The sequence below is a fragment of the Schistocerca piceifrons genome, chromosome 6, assembly GCF_021461385.2.
Source record: "Schistocerca piceifrons isolate TAMUIC-IGC-003096 chromosome 6, iqSchPice1.1, whole genome shotgun sequence".
Classification (NCBI taxonomy): Eukaryota; Metazoa; Arthropoda; class Insecta; order Orthoptera; family Acrididae; genus Schistocerca; species Schistocerca piceifrons.
The window spans coordinates 364,871,011-364,887,216 of NC_060143.1; the positions used below are offsets into that span (position 1 = coordinate 364,871,011).

Consider the following 16,206-nt stretch of genomic DNA (forward strand, 5'->3'; position numbering starts at 1 on the left):
CAGTCATCTGCTGGCGCTTTAATTAGTGGCAGTCTGCTTATAAAAGCCTGGAAGCCGTTCTCCAAAAATTTAGAAAGATTTATGAGAGAGCTGTCACCCCAAAGTGTCATGTTGTGTTGAAATGGAAAGAAGGGAAAGAGAAAGCAAAGATGATCAAATTACCACATTGATAGCTACAGACTGCATAGGCTTACTTGAACATTTATTTTAATTTCCATGCTACAATAAATAAGACACACATGGATTTTTCTTTGTTACCAAAAAAATCTGCTAGGGTTAGGTATTTTTAATAACAAATGTATGGAAACATTTATACAATGTTTAGCCACTAGGGTCGTATTTAGAAGGGCTTAATACTGACATGATCACAAGACAAGCAATGTTTTCAAATATTATTCCCTATTTTTATGCATAAAAAAGCTCATTTAGAACTGGTTTATTAATTTTAACTTTGATGTCTGCTCTGTTGTATATGTATTTCATGCTTGTAAGAATAAAAATCAATAATAAAACATCTTTAGTATAATTCACCACCTAATAAAAACATTTATATTCCAGGCTGGTTCTCAAGAGTAAATTCCAAAGGCCAACCTACTGCACGATGTTACACAAACATACAGCAGCTAGTGGCTGCACAGATCACAACTTTCGTCACCAGAACTGAGCTGACTGCGTACAGACTCAACGATACAAAAGGTAAGTTCCGGAAATACAGGAGGGCAATGCAGGTTGCTTCAATAAAGTATCATTCCTCTTCATAGCAATAATTTTTTAAAGTAATTCTGAAATTTAGTTTGTATCCCATAGTTAGGGAGATGCAAATTTTAACTCCCCCCCCTTCCTTTCCTCCAATTGGTTTACAGCATATATTCCAACAATATATACTACCTTGTGCCCTTAGTTCAAATTTACTTCTTCTATAATTTTAACAGATCAGAATAAACTGTGTATTATGTTGGGGGGAAAAGATTCAACGAAATATGATTGGAACTTAGTCATTTCTACTGCCAATAATCTGTTTGCTTTAGTTTTATGACTGCATATGATTTTTATAATAAATAATGATTCATTTGGTTCCAATACAAAAAGTGCACAGCACATAATAACTTCCAATACAAATGTTAACAAAACTTGTTCAGAGTTAGAACTCTTCTCCCAACAAAGCACTCACACCTTACATAGTGACAATTTTGGCAGGATACACAAATGGTGATGAAATATTTAAATCACTGCTGATCCATTTTGTTATTTACAAATAACGTATGGTGTGTTACAGCAAATTAATGCCATGTTCTGAAGGTTTAATTTTATTTATACACTGAGAAAAAAGCATAAAATAAGCACAAATGTTGAGCCATATTTCTTAGGACAGATTTTAAGTTTTCTATAAAATCATTTTGAATGAAACAAAATATAAAAATTGTAATCAGAAAAATTGTGGATATAAAATTTTTGGGCTACTTTTTAGCATGTTGTTGCAAACTTTTCTTTTTTGCATTGTGTTTACCATAAATCTTGTCTCCAAGTTGTGATTGATATATTCTTAAATACATATAAATGTGCAGCTTTGCATGATAAGCTGTAAATACTTTTAATGACTTAATGCATTGTAATATTGTTTGCAGAGATCCAGCAGGAATCAGTAAACAAGAAGATGCAATATCTGAAGACAAGTGTACGAGCTGGTCACGCCATTAAACTGTTGGCTGTTTTTGAAGATGTAAACAATGTCCAAGTGCACAACAATAAGCGCCTTTCACTGCCTCTCATTGGACGAGCCAGCAGCAAAGGAGACAAATATGCCCAGTGCCTTGATGATAAGAACCAGGTTAGTTAAAATTGCTAGATAAAACTTTATTAACAGGTTTCAGGAAATTGAAAAGGTGTCATTTCATTGGAACTATTTCCAAACAACTCAGTTCTGTTAAAGACAGATTAATTATTATTCAAGTTTTTGTGGTTCACTGTAGAAATCAGTCTGCTGTTCATGAGTGCTGAAGTTATTGTGCTTCTGAGAGAAATCCCTGCTAAGATGCACAAATAGATCTGGATATTCTATGGTAAATAAAACAAAAATGTCACCAAAATGTTTTCAGAAATGTCAGTGATAACTGGAAAGACAAATTTTCCCATTCAGATATACTAATGTTAATTCAGAATTGTGGTCATAAATACACAAATAATAATGATCACTGACAGTCTAACAACCAGGCTGAAGCACCTCAGGCAACTGCAACTTACCTGATGCATGAAACATTCTCCAGGACTGGTTGCAGGACACTAATGCTTGTCACCACATGGGTAATTTTGATTCCTCCATCCACTACCAATCCCCAGTGCAAATTGAAATCAATTCTACTGTTTATTGCATACTCTCATTTTAATATCTTTATTTCCTCCATCTCCCTGCGAACCTCCTCTCTCACGTTTTAACACTAAATTTATATTTTCAAAAGTTTTTTAGATTTGTTTTCACATCCTGCTTTACAATCTATTACTATTTTTTTCATGGCACTGTTTGTGTCTTCTTTTTCGTTATACTAGCTCTGTTTAAATTTCTCCCTCTTGTACGACTGAATTATCTTTTTCAACTCGCCAAAGAGAACAAAGAAAGAGAAAGAGAAAGCAAAAGGTTTATAAAGGCAACAAGCGAAACAAGAGTTTTTCTCTAACATAGATTTAGATTCTAACATAATATACGTTGACACAAATACGAGAAAACAGAAAGCATGAAATGACTTCAGGAAAAGAAATTTTAACATTTGTAACATTACAATGGAGGAGGAGGATATTAGTGTTTAACATCCCGTCGACAATGAGGTCATTAGAGAGGGAGCGCAAGCTCGGGTGAGGGAAGGATGGGGAAGGAAATCGGCCGTGCCCTTTCAAAAGAACCATCCCGGCATTTGCCAGAAGCGATTTAGGGAAATCACGGAAAACCTAAATCAGGATGGCCGGAGACGGGATTGAACCGTCATCCTCCCGAATGCAAGTCCAGTGTGCTAACCACTGCGCCACCTCGCTCGGTGTAACATTACAATGATCTAAAATGTTTCACAGTGGAGGAAAATTACCAGTGAATTCTTACAATCACAAAATCAAACTAACCACCATTTTTGTCTCTGTTTTTATAAGGATTTCATTCTAGTGAATAATTGCTGAAAACTAAAACTAGCTTTGGGGGCTTATTTTAAGAATGTTGCAAGTACAGCAGCCAAGCTCCTTTTTAAATTTTAAATTTACCATGACAGCCACCCTAAAAAAAGGAATACTATAAATCAAACACAACTTAGCCTATGTTTGGTTATTCAATGATTGAAATAAAGGCAGAGGAAACTGTGTGTAAAAAGAAAAAAAAGCTCAGCAATTTGTGACTGGAACCATGTGTAATGTTTTTGTGTTGCAGCAAATATTTTTTCCAGATAGTTAATAAATGTCATTTTGTACCCATACTCTTGACATGGTTGAATGTTTCCTGCAGGTGGTGTTCATCCCATTGACAACAACTGGTCAGCTGTATGCAGTGTCTGGTTTGGATGAGACGCACATCGTGTCTCAGCTCTCACACCTGCTCAGGGACGGACAGTTCCCAATCAGAGTGTGCCTTGTGGCAGGACCATTGCCATCACCTTTACCTGCTGGTTTTACAGGTACTGACACTAAATATCCTATTAACTCACAAAGACATTTACAATGTAGTTGTAGTAGTGATGAAGCAAGTACACAGAAATGGTGTTAAGCCAGAAGACCTTCCTATAATATGCTGACCACAATATGCAGCCTATATGGTGTAATCAATGATATTGTTCATAGTGACCTGATTTTTAATTTATTTTTAATTTTTTGGGAAAGTGGGTCTTTTTGTTAGAACTGTCATGCAGCAAAGACATAAATCATCACATGCAACTTATTCTTTCTTTAGAAATTTTAACATAAGCACCAAAAAATTATTTTAGTAGTATATCAAACTGAAATTGTACTACAGTATGCAAATAACAATTCAATTTACAGAGAACCATGCACATTGAAGAAATTATTGCACATGACATGTATAATTAATCAGTCAATTTGCAGGTTATACTTTAAAAAAAGAGTCACGGTACAAAATAATATATGCTTCTTATTAAGTTACTAGCTGAAAAAACTTGCATTGCCTGGGTATTCATTTTGCCAATTTTCTATTAGAGACAAAAACAAGAAATTAACCGTGTTCATAGTGTAATATTGCAAAAATTCATTTCCATCTTTCCATGAAAATGCTTTTGAAAGTATGAAACAGTTGTAGAAAGACCCCAGACAGTTTCTGTACACTGGATGCAGCTGCTTCACAAATCTACAACACGATTTTGTAAATGTCTCTGTGGCAATGCCTCTTCACAGCTCTGTAGACAGCTATTGCTTTTGCCTACATCCATTTGTGCTTTCCTGTTGAAAGCTGTTAAAAGCACTTCCAGATGCCAGGCATTTCGTTAAGTTGACTCACTGCAGGAGTGTCATAGTAGTAAACAATAAATGTATTAAAACTTCATGCATGATGTGACATTTTTTCATGCATCTCAGTGTTTATGATGTCATATATCGTGAAATGCGTGTATTACAAAGATATATTTGTGTAGGTGTATTCAGCAGCATATGTGGATACTTTAAGTAAAATGTGTTACAAATAGAGCCAGTAGGGAAGAAGTAATAAATTTAAATGTCACGCATGATGCAGCAGATTTAACACATCTAATTGTTTATGATATCACATCTCCTGAACTATTATAGTTAGGTAGCTCTTATCCCCACAGCTATTGTTATGTGGCATTAAGGGATATGTGTAAAAAGTTTAGTTGAAATCAGTCAAGTGGTTTAGGAGAATGTGTGGCATGTACACACATACAGACATCCATTTTTATAATATGTGTGGGTTAAAACATCATCTAATTCATAGTTTCTGAATATTAATTTGTACGTTGTGAATGTGACTACTTAATGCCAGCATTGGATATGGGAGACAAACCTAACAAAGCCAAAGACAAAAAAATCTTCCTTGTCAGATAGCAGATACAATGACCCAGCCTATAACAAAGATGGCTCATTGTTCAATTGCAGATGGAGAAAAATTTCATTTTTTAAGCAATACATCCAATGGATTACTTTTTACTGTGTGTGCCAGTGTTGTCATGTTTAGCATATTTTAACACTAGCTTAGCACTTGCTGCTTCGCTCACATGGACTGTATGGCTTGCAGAGATTTTTTTGTTTTTATTTAATCAAATTTTTATGTTGTTCAAATATTGCAACATCTTCTAAGCTTTTCATGATAATTAAGGCCAAATGAGCACTGTCTTTTCCAAATGTACTTGTGACCAAAAAGTGATTCTGCTAGCTGCAGTCCAAAGTTTTTGTCAATCAGACCTTGGAAGTGAAATAGCAATTTTCATAAATTTAGCTTCAAAATTTTTATTATAACAAAATATTTTCTTAAAAATTTTCATCCCCTATTGCACTCCCTTAGGGGCTGAATTTACAGAAACACTGTAACAAGTATTTTTTTTTTTTTTTTATATTTCTAACTGTGAAGTTGAACACCAAGTGTCACTGATGTAGCCTTACAAATCCTTTGGTAGTTCTTTAGTAATTATTTATTTTAAAAAAAACCTTCACCCACTATTTTACCTTCTTAGTGGTTGAATTCCCAAAAATTCAAAATGCTGAAACATATTTATTTTTTTATTTTTTGACTGGGAAACTAAATACCAGTTTTCATAGTTCTAGCTTCAAAATTCCCTTAATAGCAATGTACTTTCAAAAAGACTTTCTTCCCCTATTTCATCCCCATAGGAGTGGAAGTTCAGACAATCCCTTCTTAAACAGTGCCTACAAAATAAGATCCACGCCCTCTCCAAACTTAAAGTTTTTGTCCTGGCAGTAGGGTGGGGTGGTGATGAGTCTGACCCTGTTTCATTCCCACAGGGTTTAAATTTCATCCCTGACTGAGAAACCAAACACCAATTTTCAAAGATTTACCTTTTAACGTGCTTTTGCAATAAAATATTTTCATAAAGTATTTCACCATCTATTTCACCCCCTTAGGGTTTGAATTTCCAAAATGGGTATGTTTTGTTTCTAACAGAGAAGCCAAATACAAATTTTCATAGCTCTAGCTTCAAAAACTCTTGCACAGTGAAATACTTCCATAAAAACTTTCATCCACCCCTTTTAGCACCATAGGGGTTGAATTTCCAAAAACAGTGAAACATTTTTTTCCCCCTAACTGAGAATCTGAATTTAAGTTTTCATAGATTTAGTCTTAAAAACTCTTTCATAATAAAATCTGTTAATAACATATTTCACCCCCTTAGGGATTCAACTTTGAGAAAACTGAACACAAATCTTTTATTTGTAACCAAGAAGCCAAATACCGAAGTCCGTAGACCTAGCTTTAAAAATACTTTAGTAGTTCTTTAATAATGATATATTTTAAAAAACATTTTTCACCCACTATTTTCCCCCTTAGTGATCAAATTTCCAAAAATGCTTAAACATGTATTTTTTATTTTCTGAATGTGAAACCAAATACCGGTTTTCATAGGTCTACCTTCAAAATTCCCTTAATAGTGACCCACTTTCAAAAAGTCTTTCATCCCTTATTTCTGTCACTTGAGAATGGAATTTCAGACAATCCCTTCTTGAATGATTCCTACAGTATAAGATCCACACCCTCTCCAAACTTCAAGTTTGTATCCTTAGTGGTTTGGGCTGGGCAATGATGAATCAGTGAATCAGTCCGACCCTATTTCACCCCCCTTAGGGGTTGAATTTCCAAAAACAATGAAACACGTATTTTTTCTTCTCTTTGAGAAGCCAAACACCAATTTTCATATATTTAGCTTTAAACATAGTTTCACAGTAAAATATTGTCATAAAATATATCACCTCCATTTTCACCCCCTTAGGGGTTGAATTTCCAAAAGGGATATGTTTTGTTTCTAACAGAGAAGCCAAATACAAATTTTCATAGAACTAGCTTCAAAAATGTTTGCACAGTGAAATATTTCCATAAAAACTTTCATCTACCCCCTTTACCCCCATAGGGATTGAATTTCCAAAAACAGTGAAACATGTAATTTTTTTATTTCTAATTCAGAAGTCGAATTTAAATTTTCATAGATTTAACCTTAAAAACCTTTCACAATAAAAATTTTCACAAAAAAATTTAGTCCTTATTTCACCCCCTTAGGGATTCAATTTCCAGAAACGATGAAACACATACTTTTTTATATGTAACTGAGGAGTCAAATACCAATATTTATTTAATTATTCAGATAGTGAAGGGAGACGAAAATTTAATAGTCATGGGTGACTGGAATTCGATAATAGGAAAAGGAAGAGAAGGAAACATAGTAGGTGAATATGGATTGGGGGTAAGAAATGAAAGAGGAAGCTGCCTGTTAGAATTTTGCACAGAGCACAACTAAATCATAGCTAACACTTGGTTCAAGAATCATAAAAGAAGGTTGTGTACATGGAAGAAGCCTGGAGATACTGACAGGTTCCAGATAGATTATATAATGGTAAGACAGAGATTCAGGAACCAGGTTCTAAATTGTAAGACATTTCCAGGGGCCGATATGGACTCTGACCACAATCTATTGGTTATGAATTGTAGATTAAAACTGAAGAAACTGCAAAAAGGTGGGAATTTAAGGAGATGGGACCTGGATAAACTGACTAAACCAGAGGTTGTACAGAGTTTCAGGGAGAGCATAAGGGAACAATTGACAAGAATGGGGGAAAGAAATACAGTAGAAGAAGAATGGGTAGCTTTGAGGGATGAAGTACTGAAGGCAGCAGAGGACAAGTAGGTAAAAAGATGAGGGCTAGTAGAAATCCTTGGGTGACAGAAGAAATATTGAATTTAATTGATGAAAGGAGAAAATATAAAAATGCAGTAAATGAAGCAGGCAAAAAGGAATACAAACATCAGAAAAATGAGATCGACAGGGAATGCAAAATGGCTAAGCAGGCATGGCTAGAGGACAAATGTAAGGATGTAGAGGCTTGTCTCACTAGGGGTAAGATAGATACTGCCTACAGGAAAATTAAAGAGACCTTTGGAGAAAAGAGAACCACTTGTATGAATATCAAGAACTCAGATGGAAGCCCAGTTCTAAGCAAAGAAGGGAAAGCAGGAAGGTGGAAGGATTACGTAGAGGGACTATACAAGGGCGATGAACTTGAGAGCAATGTTATACAAAGGGAATAGGATGTAGATGAAGATGAAATGAGAGATATGATACTGCGTGAAGAGTTTGATAGAGCACTGAAAGACCTAAGTCGAAACAAGGCCCCGGGTGTAGACAACATTCCATTAGAACTACTGACAGCCTTGGGAGAGTCAGTCCTGACAAAACTCTACCATCTGGTGAGCAAAATGTATGAGACAGATTAAATACCCTCATACTTCAAGAAGAATATAATAATTTCAACCCCAAAGAAAGCAGGCATTGACAGATGTGAAAAGTACTGAACTATCAGTTTAATAAGTCATGGCTGCAAATTACTAATGCGAATTCTTTACAGACGAATGGAAAAACTGGTAGAAGCTGACCTCGGGGAAGATCAGTTTGGATTCCGTAGAAATATGGGAACACGTGAGGCAATACTGACCCTACGACTTATCTTAGAAGCTAGATTAAGGAAGGGCAAACCTATGTTTCTAGTATTTGTAGACTTGGAGAAAGCTTTTGACAATGTTGACTGGAATACTCTCTTGCAAATTCTGAAGGTGGCAGGGGTAAAATACAGGGAGCAAAAGGCTATTTACAATCTGTACAGAAACCAGATGGCAATTATAAGAGTCAAGGGACATGAAAGGGAAGCAGTGATTAGGAAGGGAGTGAGACAGGGTTGTAGCCTCTCCCCGATGTTATTCAATGTGTATATTGAGCAAGCAGTAAAGGAAACAAAAGAAAAATTCGGAGTAAGTATTAAAATCCATGGAGAAGAAATAAAAACTTTGAGGTTCACCCATGACATCGTAATTCTGTCAGACACAGCAAAGGACTTGGAAGAGCAGTTGAACGAAATGAACAGTATCTTGAAAGGAGGGTATAAGATGAACATCAACAAAAGAAAAACGAGGATAATGGAATGTAGTCGAATTAAGTTGGGTGATGCAGAGGGAATTAGATTAGGAAATGAGACACTTAAAGTAGTAAAGGAGTTTTGCTATTTGGGGAGCAAAATAACTCATGATGGTCGAAGTAGAGAGGATATAAAATGTACACTGTCAATGGCAAGGAAAAGCGTTTCTGAAGAAGAGAAATTTGTTAACATCGAGTATAGATTTAAGTGTCAGGAAGTCGTTTCTGAAAGTATTTGTATGGAGTGTAGCCATGTATGGAAGTGAAACATGGACAATAAATAGTTTGGATAAGAAGAGAATAGAAGCTTTCGAAATGTGGTGCTACAGAAGAATGCTGAAGATTAGATGGGTGGATCACATAACAAATGAGGAGGTATTGAATAGGATTGGGGAGAAGAGGAGTTTGTGGCACAACTTGACTAGAAGAAGGGGTCGGTTGGTAGGACGTGTTCTGAGGCATCAAGGGATCACCAATTTAGTATTAGAGGGCAGCGTGGAGGGTAAAAATCGTAGAGGGAGACCAAAAGATGAATACCCTTAGCAGATTCAGAAGGATGTAGGCTGGAGTAGGTACTGGGAGATGAAGAAGCTTGCATAGGATAGAGTTGCATGGAGAGCTGCATCAAACCAGTCTCAGGACTGAAGACCACAACAACAACAACATTGATGTTGCTTTAAAAATACTTTAGTAGTTCTTTAATAATGATATGTTTCCAAAAAAAAAGCTTCCACCCACTATTTCATCCCCATAGGGTAAAATTTTAAAAAATGCTGAAAAACATATTTCTTTATTTCTGACTGAGAAACCAAATACCAATTTTTGTAGATCTAGCTTCAAAATTGCCTTAATAGCGACATTCTCCAAAAAGCCCTTCATCCCCTATTTCATCTCCTTAGGGTTGGAATTTCGAAAAATCCTTTCTTAAACTATGCCTACAGCATAAACTCCACACCTTCCCCAAGTTTCAGCTTTGTATCCTTAGCAATTTGGGCTGGGCAATGATGAGTCAGTCAGTCAGTCAGGACATTGCCTTTTATATATAGAGATTGTGGCTCAGTGCCAAGTGAGTAAGTGTCTCAAAATACAAATCCTAAGGCTCAGAATCCAATCCTCCATTGGTCTTGGGATTTTTTTCTGTCAGTTATTGCTCCTTTCACCTCTGTGAAAAATGTGAAGCTGTACCATGGTTCAGAGTATTACTGATCTAAAGGTCTCATTGTATCTGGCTGCGTAAATCAGTTCAAAATGAGAGGGAAACAAAGACATACCATACCCATTAGAACCATGCCTAAAAAAGCACTACAGTGTTCGGACCAAATTTCAGATTGTGGACAACAAAAACTTATATTTCTGCAATTAATGGGAGTAACGTTTCCACAAAGTGCTGATAGTGAAGCTAAAGCTTGTAATGTACAAAGTACGTTGGGTGTCTGCTTTTATACCAATAACAAAAGCCTAAAGAGCTTTCCTCTCCTTGTAAATGAATGGCTTTATACAGTTGTTCCAAATATCAGGGTTGTCTTAATATGTATATTGTGTCAGAATGATTCTGCAAATTTTTCTTTCTCCACATCTCTCTCTGGTCTTCTCATCTCTACCATTATTCAATCATTCCCAAGTGTTTCTTGCTTTTTGTGTGTCAGATGTCTTTGTCTTCATCTTTTGACAACATTTCAGAAACACATTCATTCTCATAATCTCAACAGTTTTTCATTGCATCTTGTAAACTACAGGATGTTTATAAATGAATATCGGGGTTTTAATGGTTTATAATATTTATTACGTTAAACTTACAGTTATAAATGATACGTCAAATGAAAGAGCAACTAAAACAGTTTTACCAAGAACCTTATAAATGTTCAATGTGAGCACCATTTGTCGCACGGCGCACATCAAGTCTATAGCCAAGTGCTGGATAGGCCACAAGGGGCCCAATGACAGGGCTTGCTTTGCATGACCTCCACATTCACCCGACCTAACGCCATGCATTCCTTTGAGGCTTCATCAAGGATTGTGTGTATGTGGCTCCGCTACCAGCAGACCTCCCTGAATTAAGAAACTGGATTGAAGCATATGTTGCTACAATCACTGAAGACACACTTATCAACGTTTGCAAAGAACTCGGCTATAGACTTGATGTGTGCCATGTGACAAATGGTGCTCACACTGAACATTTATAAGGTGCTTGGTAAAACTGTTTGAGTTGCTATTTCATTTGACATATCATTTATAACTGTAAGTTTAATATAATAAATATTATAAAATGTTAAAACCCTGATATTCATTTATAAACACCATGTATATGAATTTTTAAGAAATCTTTGAAGACCCACATCTTAGTCTTCATGTTGTTCAAAACAGTGTCATTGAATAAATAGAGTGTAATCCTTGCTTCCTACAACTGTCTGTATTGTGTAAATTACAGTAAAGGGAATGCAGAAAGGAGCCTTCCATTATTTCAGAAAACTGGTCTTCACTGGACTAGAATAAAAAGATTTCAGGAATATTCTGTGATCTCACAAAATCCTTCAATTCAGTTAACCATTTATTAAAACTCCACAAACTTAAGAGCTTTGGGATCAAGGATACTGCATTACAGTGGTTCAATTCCTACCTGATTGAAAAATGAGTTATTTTAAAACTAAATTCAGTTAACTGCTACTCCAAATGAAAAACTATTTCCTAAGGGTTTAAGGGGTACCACAGGGTTCATTACTGCATTCATGCATGTTTTTGTTGTATGTCAATGATTTATCATTAAGTATCAATGCTCATTCAGTCCTGTTCATAGATGACACCTCAGTCCCGATAGAAAATGACACTATAGAAAAAAATTACAGATAGTGCACAAAATGTGCTAGGAAAACTTGAATCTTGGTTCCATAGAAACAGAGTAAAACTAATAAATGTTTTCAAGAGATAGACTTTGTCTCTAAATCATAAGCATTGTGTCCTATAAAAACAGTCCATAATAATTGATTTGTGACAGAAGAAAGTCATATGAAATTCTTCGGCCTTTGGCTCTTTGAAAAGATTACATCAAAACATTTTAGAGAAAAATGTTATTTTATCATTGAAGAACCCACGGAAGACAGTTTTACACTTTGAACAGAGACTATTAATCTGTAAACTGTTACTATGTAACATATATTGTAGTGTTATATGTATTTTTATTAGATATACTTGCAAACTGTTCATCTATAATGGATAACATTCTTAAAACAGTGTAAAAAGACCTTTTGTAAATTATTATACTTTTTGTAAACTTGACGTGTCTCCTGCCCAACAGATTCAATGATCTGTATACAGTATGTAATAAGACTAATAAATCACATTTCATTCCATTCATAAATGGGGCATTAGAATAAGAGAATATTCATAGGTTTCACAGTGAAAATTGAGCCTCTGAATTTGGTTAGTTGGTTAGTTTGGGGGAGGGGACCAAACAGCAAGTTCATTGGTCCTATTGGATTAGGGAAGGATGGAGAAGAAAGTCAGCCATGCCATTTCAAAGGAATCACCCCAGCATTTGCCTGAAGTGATTTTGGGAAATCACAGAAAACCTGAATTTAGATTGGTCAGACACAGGATTGAACTGTCATCCTCCCAAATGTGAGTCCATTGTGCTAACCATTGTGCCACCTCACTTGGTAGTAGGTTCTTGTTAGACATTAGGCTTTAGTTGGATCTCAGCTATCACTTACATCCTTGTTGTAAATGTTTCTAAATTGTTAGTTCTGCAAATTCTATAGTACTGGACTAATAATAGGCTCTTATTTTCTTCTGTTTATCAAGTTTCTGTTGAAATTTTGTTTCCAACAAAATGTTGGTTACAGTATTATTTCTAATATTTAAGCCAACAACTACTTCATTTTCAGTTTTGATTATCTTCTTTGTTTGTGCTTAATTATATGGACTTCTGTTTAATTACTAATTATCTCTCTAACTCAGTTCTGTGTTTTATTAGGCTGTGGAAAGCAAAAATGTTGAGTCACGTTAAGTCCACAGTACCCTATGCTATTTCTTTATTTCCAGACCCAGTAACCATTTAGATTTCTCTTGATAAATGTATTTAATATGCTATCTCTTTTAGTCCTCAGCTTCGTCATTACTTTCACATTATAAACCACAATTTTCCTACAGTTCGGTTTTCATTTTTTTAAACACTGTCTATAGACTTTCAGCCTGTTACTCTGTGTGGAATGATATTAGGCATTAAACTTGTACGATTTCTAATAGTTATCTTTAGAACTATTTTTGCTAGATCTTCAGATACAGCATCTTCATTTCAATCTTTTATCAGTAATACATCCTAATCCTCCATACCCTCCTCGGTATGTCTCTTTGGACTAAGACATATCCTGACTGGCACTCAATTTGGCCTTCTTCAGCCCATTATACATTTGACATTACATTTCTCCTGATATGTACACCATATTCCAGTTTCGGCAGCTTATCTTCAGCCCTTGTGATTCCACAGTATACAGTTCCTAGATGGAGTGAAATGTAAGCAGCAGCCTACTTATGGGTCATGGTATTTTATTTCAAATAATCTCAATGTAGCAAGGCACTGGTACAGTAGTAGCTGGGCATGTCCCTTATGTAATGACACACTGCCCAAGTTCCCTCAGTCTCCCATGCCCAACACACTTTCACTGTAGATGAGAGAAACTAGTGTCACTGTGCAGAGTGAAACTCTATCTTACAACATGAAAGGAAGGAATAAATAAATGAATAAAATATCTAATGTTAACCACTCTTGCCAGGAATTTTTCATGATCAGTGGTTTTAGACTTGAGACAGTTATAAGCATTTGTCAACAGTATTTAAACTATCATTTTGTTATTGTTCCATTTTTTATGTTCCAGGCAATCTTTGGCTTGAAAGCTGCCAGCAGGAAGATGTTATCCTGGCGTGTACACTGCCACCAGATGCTGATCTCTCTTGTCATGGACAGTTTACATCCCAGATGCAGCCAAAGTTCCTCGAAATCGATGCAGACTCCCAGTTTCTGCTGTCACGACCTTTACTGCACCACGAGACAGAGATGCGAATGTTCAAATCACCTCTACTCCAGGGTGTGCTTGCATTTTGTCGTGAACATGGTGATCGCTGGAGACGTCAAATTAAAGTGACACATCATATATTTCCATCAAATGAGACCTTACTGCAAGTACCATTACCAGCATCCAAGGAGAAGGCAGAGAAAATAAAAACAAGACAAGCAACTAAGAAGTCTGCATCATTTACTTACATGCCATATAATGGAAATGCAAATGTAAAGGTAGAAGAAGGGCGTAACTTGCCTCCTGCTGTGCCACCGAGAAACGAGTCACGAATACCACCCGACAGTGGTCCACCGAGTGAAAATCGCTGTCACCATAACCACGTATCTCCAAAGGTTCAGCAATATATCAACAACAAAAACTACCCATCAATGTATCAGCCTGAGGTATCATCTGCAATATCTGGCCAAAGTCGTACTGCATCTACATCTCATCTACAGCAAAGAATTCAGAGTCCTCCCTTGCCACCTCCAAATGCAAATTTAAGGAACAAAGAGGTATCGTCTGGACTGTCACTTTCACCTGATGACCTCCCTTACTCTCATGTTGCAGATGCAATAGTAAACAATTTTAAAAATGGTGAGAATACTATTGATGAAGAAAATATATATGCAGAAATATGTGAGCCAAAGAATTCGTCCTCTAGAGATGTCAGAAAACTAGACTTTTATTTTCTGAAACACAGAGGTGCAGAGAAACTCAAAGAAGATTATTATTATGTGCAGTTTGATAGTGGCAGTGAGAGCAGTGCAGTGCTAAAGGAAGAAGTAACTTACGATACAGTTTGCTGATATTGACTGTACATTATTTAGCTTTCAGAATGCTTAAAATTGTCAGAATTATCTGCAAAAAATCTGTACTGTTATCAATACAGATAATATAATGGCTGAATTTTAATTGTTGTAAGCAACTGTGATGTCGCATTTAACACATTTACTGAATTTATAAAAAAATCATCATGTTCATCTGATTATATGTTTAATTCTGTATCAGAACAAAGGAAGAAATTCAAACATGCACATAAATATGTACTGCACTGCATTATGTTACACTTCAATAGTTAACAGAAGTGTGTCAATGCAGTCCAATACAAAGGTATCCATTGCTCAGAATATTAGCTTTTTGTCCACAGATACACATCAGATTGTGAGCATATTGCAGAAATACTTTTGTATGCAATGAGCAAGCTTCCATTTCCACCCCTTTCACTTCCTTATACCAGATGTTCATTGAATTTCAGTTAACAAATTTTCAGTGTATGTCTCCATTCTATATGCAGAAAGCTCAGATGAACACACACTATTTCAAGATTGTACAAATATGAGTCATGTGTTCAAAAATTAAAATTCTACACTTTTAAATGGGATAATTGAGGCATAATGGCTGAAAAGATTATCCAAACATTGCTAGACACAATATGATTAGATACAAAGGTTCTGAATATGCTTGTTCAAAAATACTCTGAACTTTATAAACTATATACTGATTTTGAAAAACTATGATTACTCATTATATGCAAGACCCTGGAAGATAAATTTTCAAATGTGAATAATTTAATGGAGTGCTACAAAGTAAACATAAATCATGCATCTCATTTTGTACTAACTAATGTATATACTGTACGTAAAATGACAAAATGTAGAATTTCCATTTACGCAATAACATTTGAAAATAAAAATTTGAAAGTAATTTTCCATGTGCTTTAGTTATAGTGAGTCCAGTATTTGAACTAAATAAATACAGTTCTATTTTTTTATCATCACCACCATTATAATATCAGGCAAAATAAATGACTACAAATGATCTGATTAATTTGGCAATGCTCTGAGAACGCTTTTGAGAGCAAAATTTTGGAAATTGACAGCAGTGGCTTGTGACACCGAGTTTACTTTTGATCACAGTCACATTGCCTTTGGATAACTGATTGTTAGTCACATCAACACAGACTGATATACAGTGGAATTCATAGATAATGTAATTTTTTTTATGCGTTGTTTCAGCAGTAT

At 35.5% G+C, this 16,206-nt stretch overlaps 1 protein-coding gene across 1 annotated transcript in view; it reads left to right on the forward strand.

The window, feature by feature from the left end:
* The window catches only part of LOC124803326, a gene marked incomplete at its 5' end in the record, with an annotated part of 263,707 nt that extends 247,857 nt beyond the window's left edge, over positions 1–15,850 (forward strand). The window contains 4 exons of the mRNA XM_047264509.1: positions 559–696; positions 1,626–1,828; positions 3,482–3,650; positions 14,003–15,850. Of these exons, the coding sequence (XP_047120465.1) occupies positions 559–696; positions 1,626–1,828; positions 3,482–3,650; positions 14,003–14,991 (1,499 nt within the window). The remainder of the gene's footprint in view (positions 1–558; positions 697–1,625; positions 1,829–3,481; positions 3,651–14,002) is intronic.
* Positions 15,851–16,206: the final 356 nt, after the last annotated feature.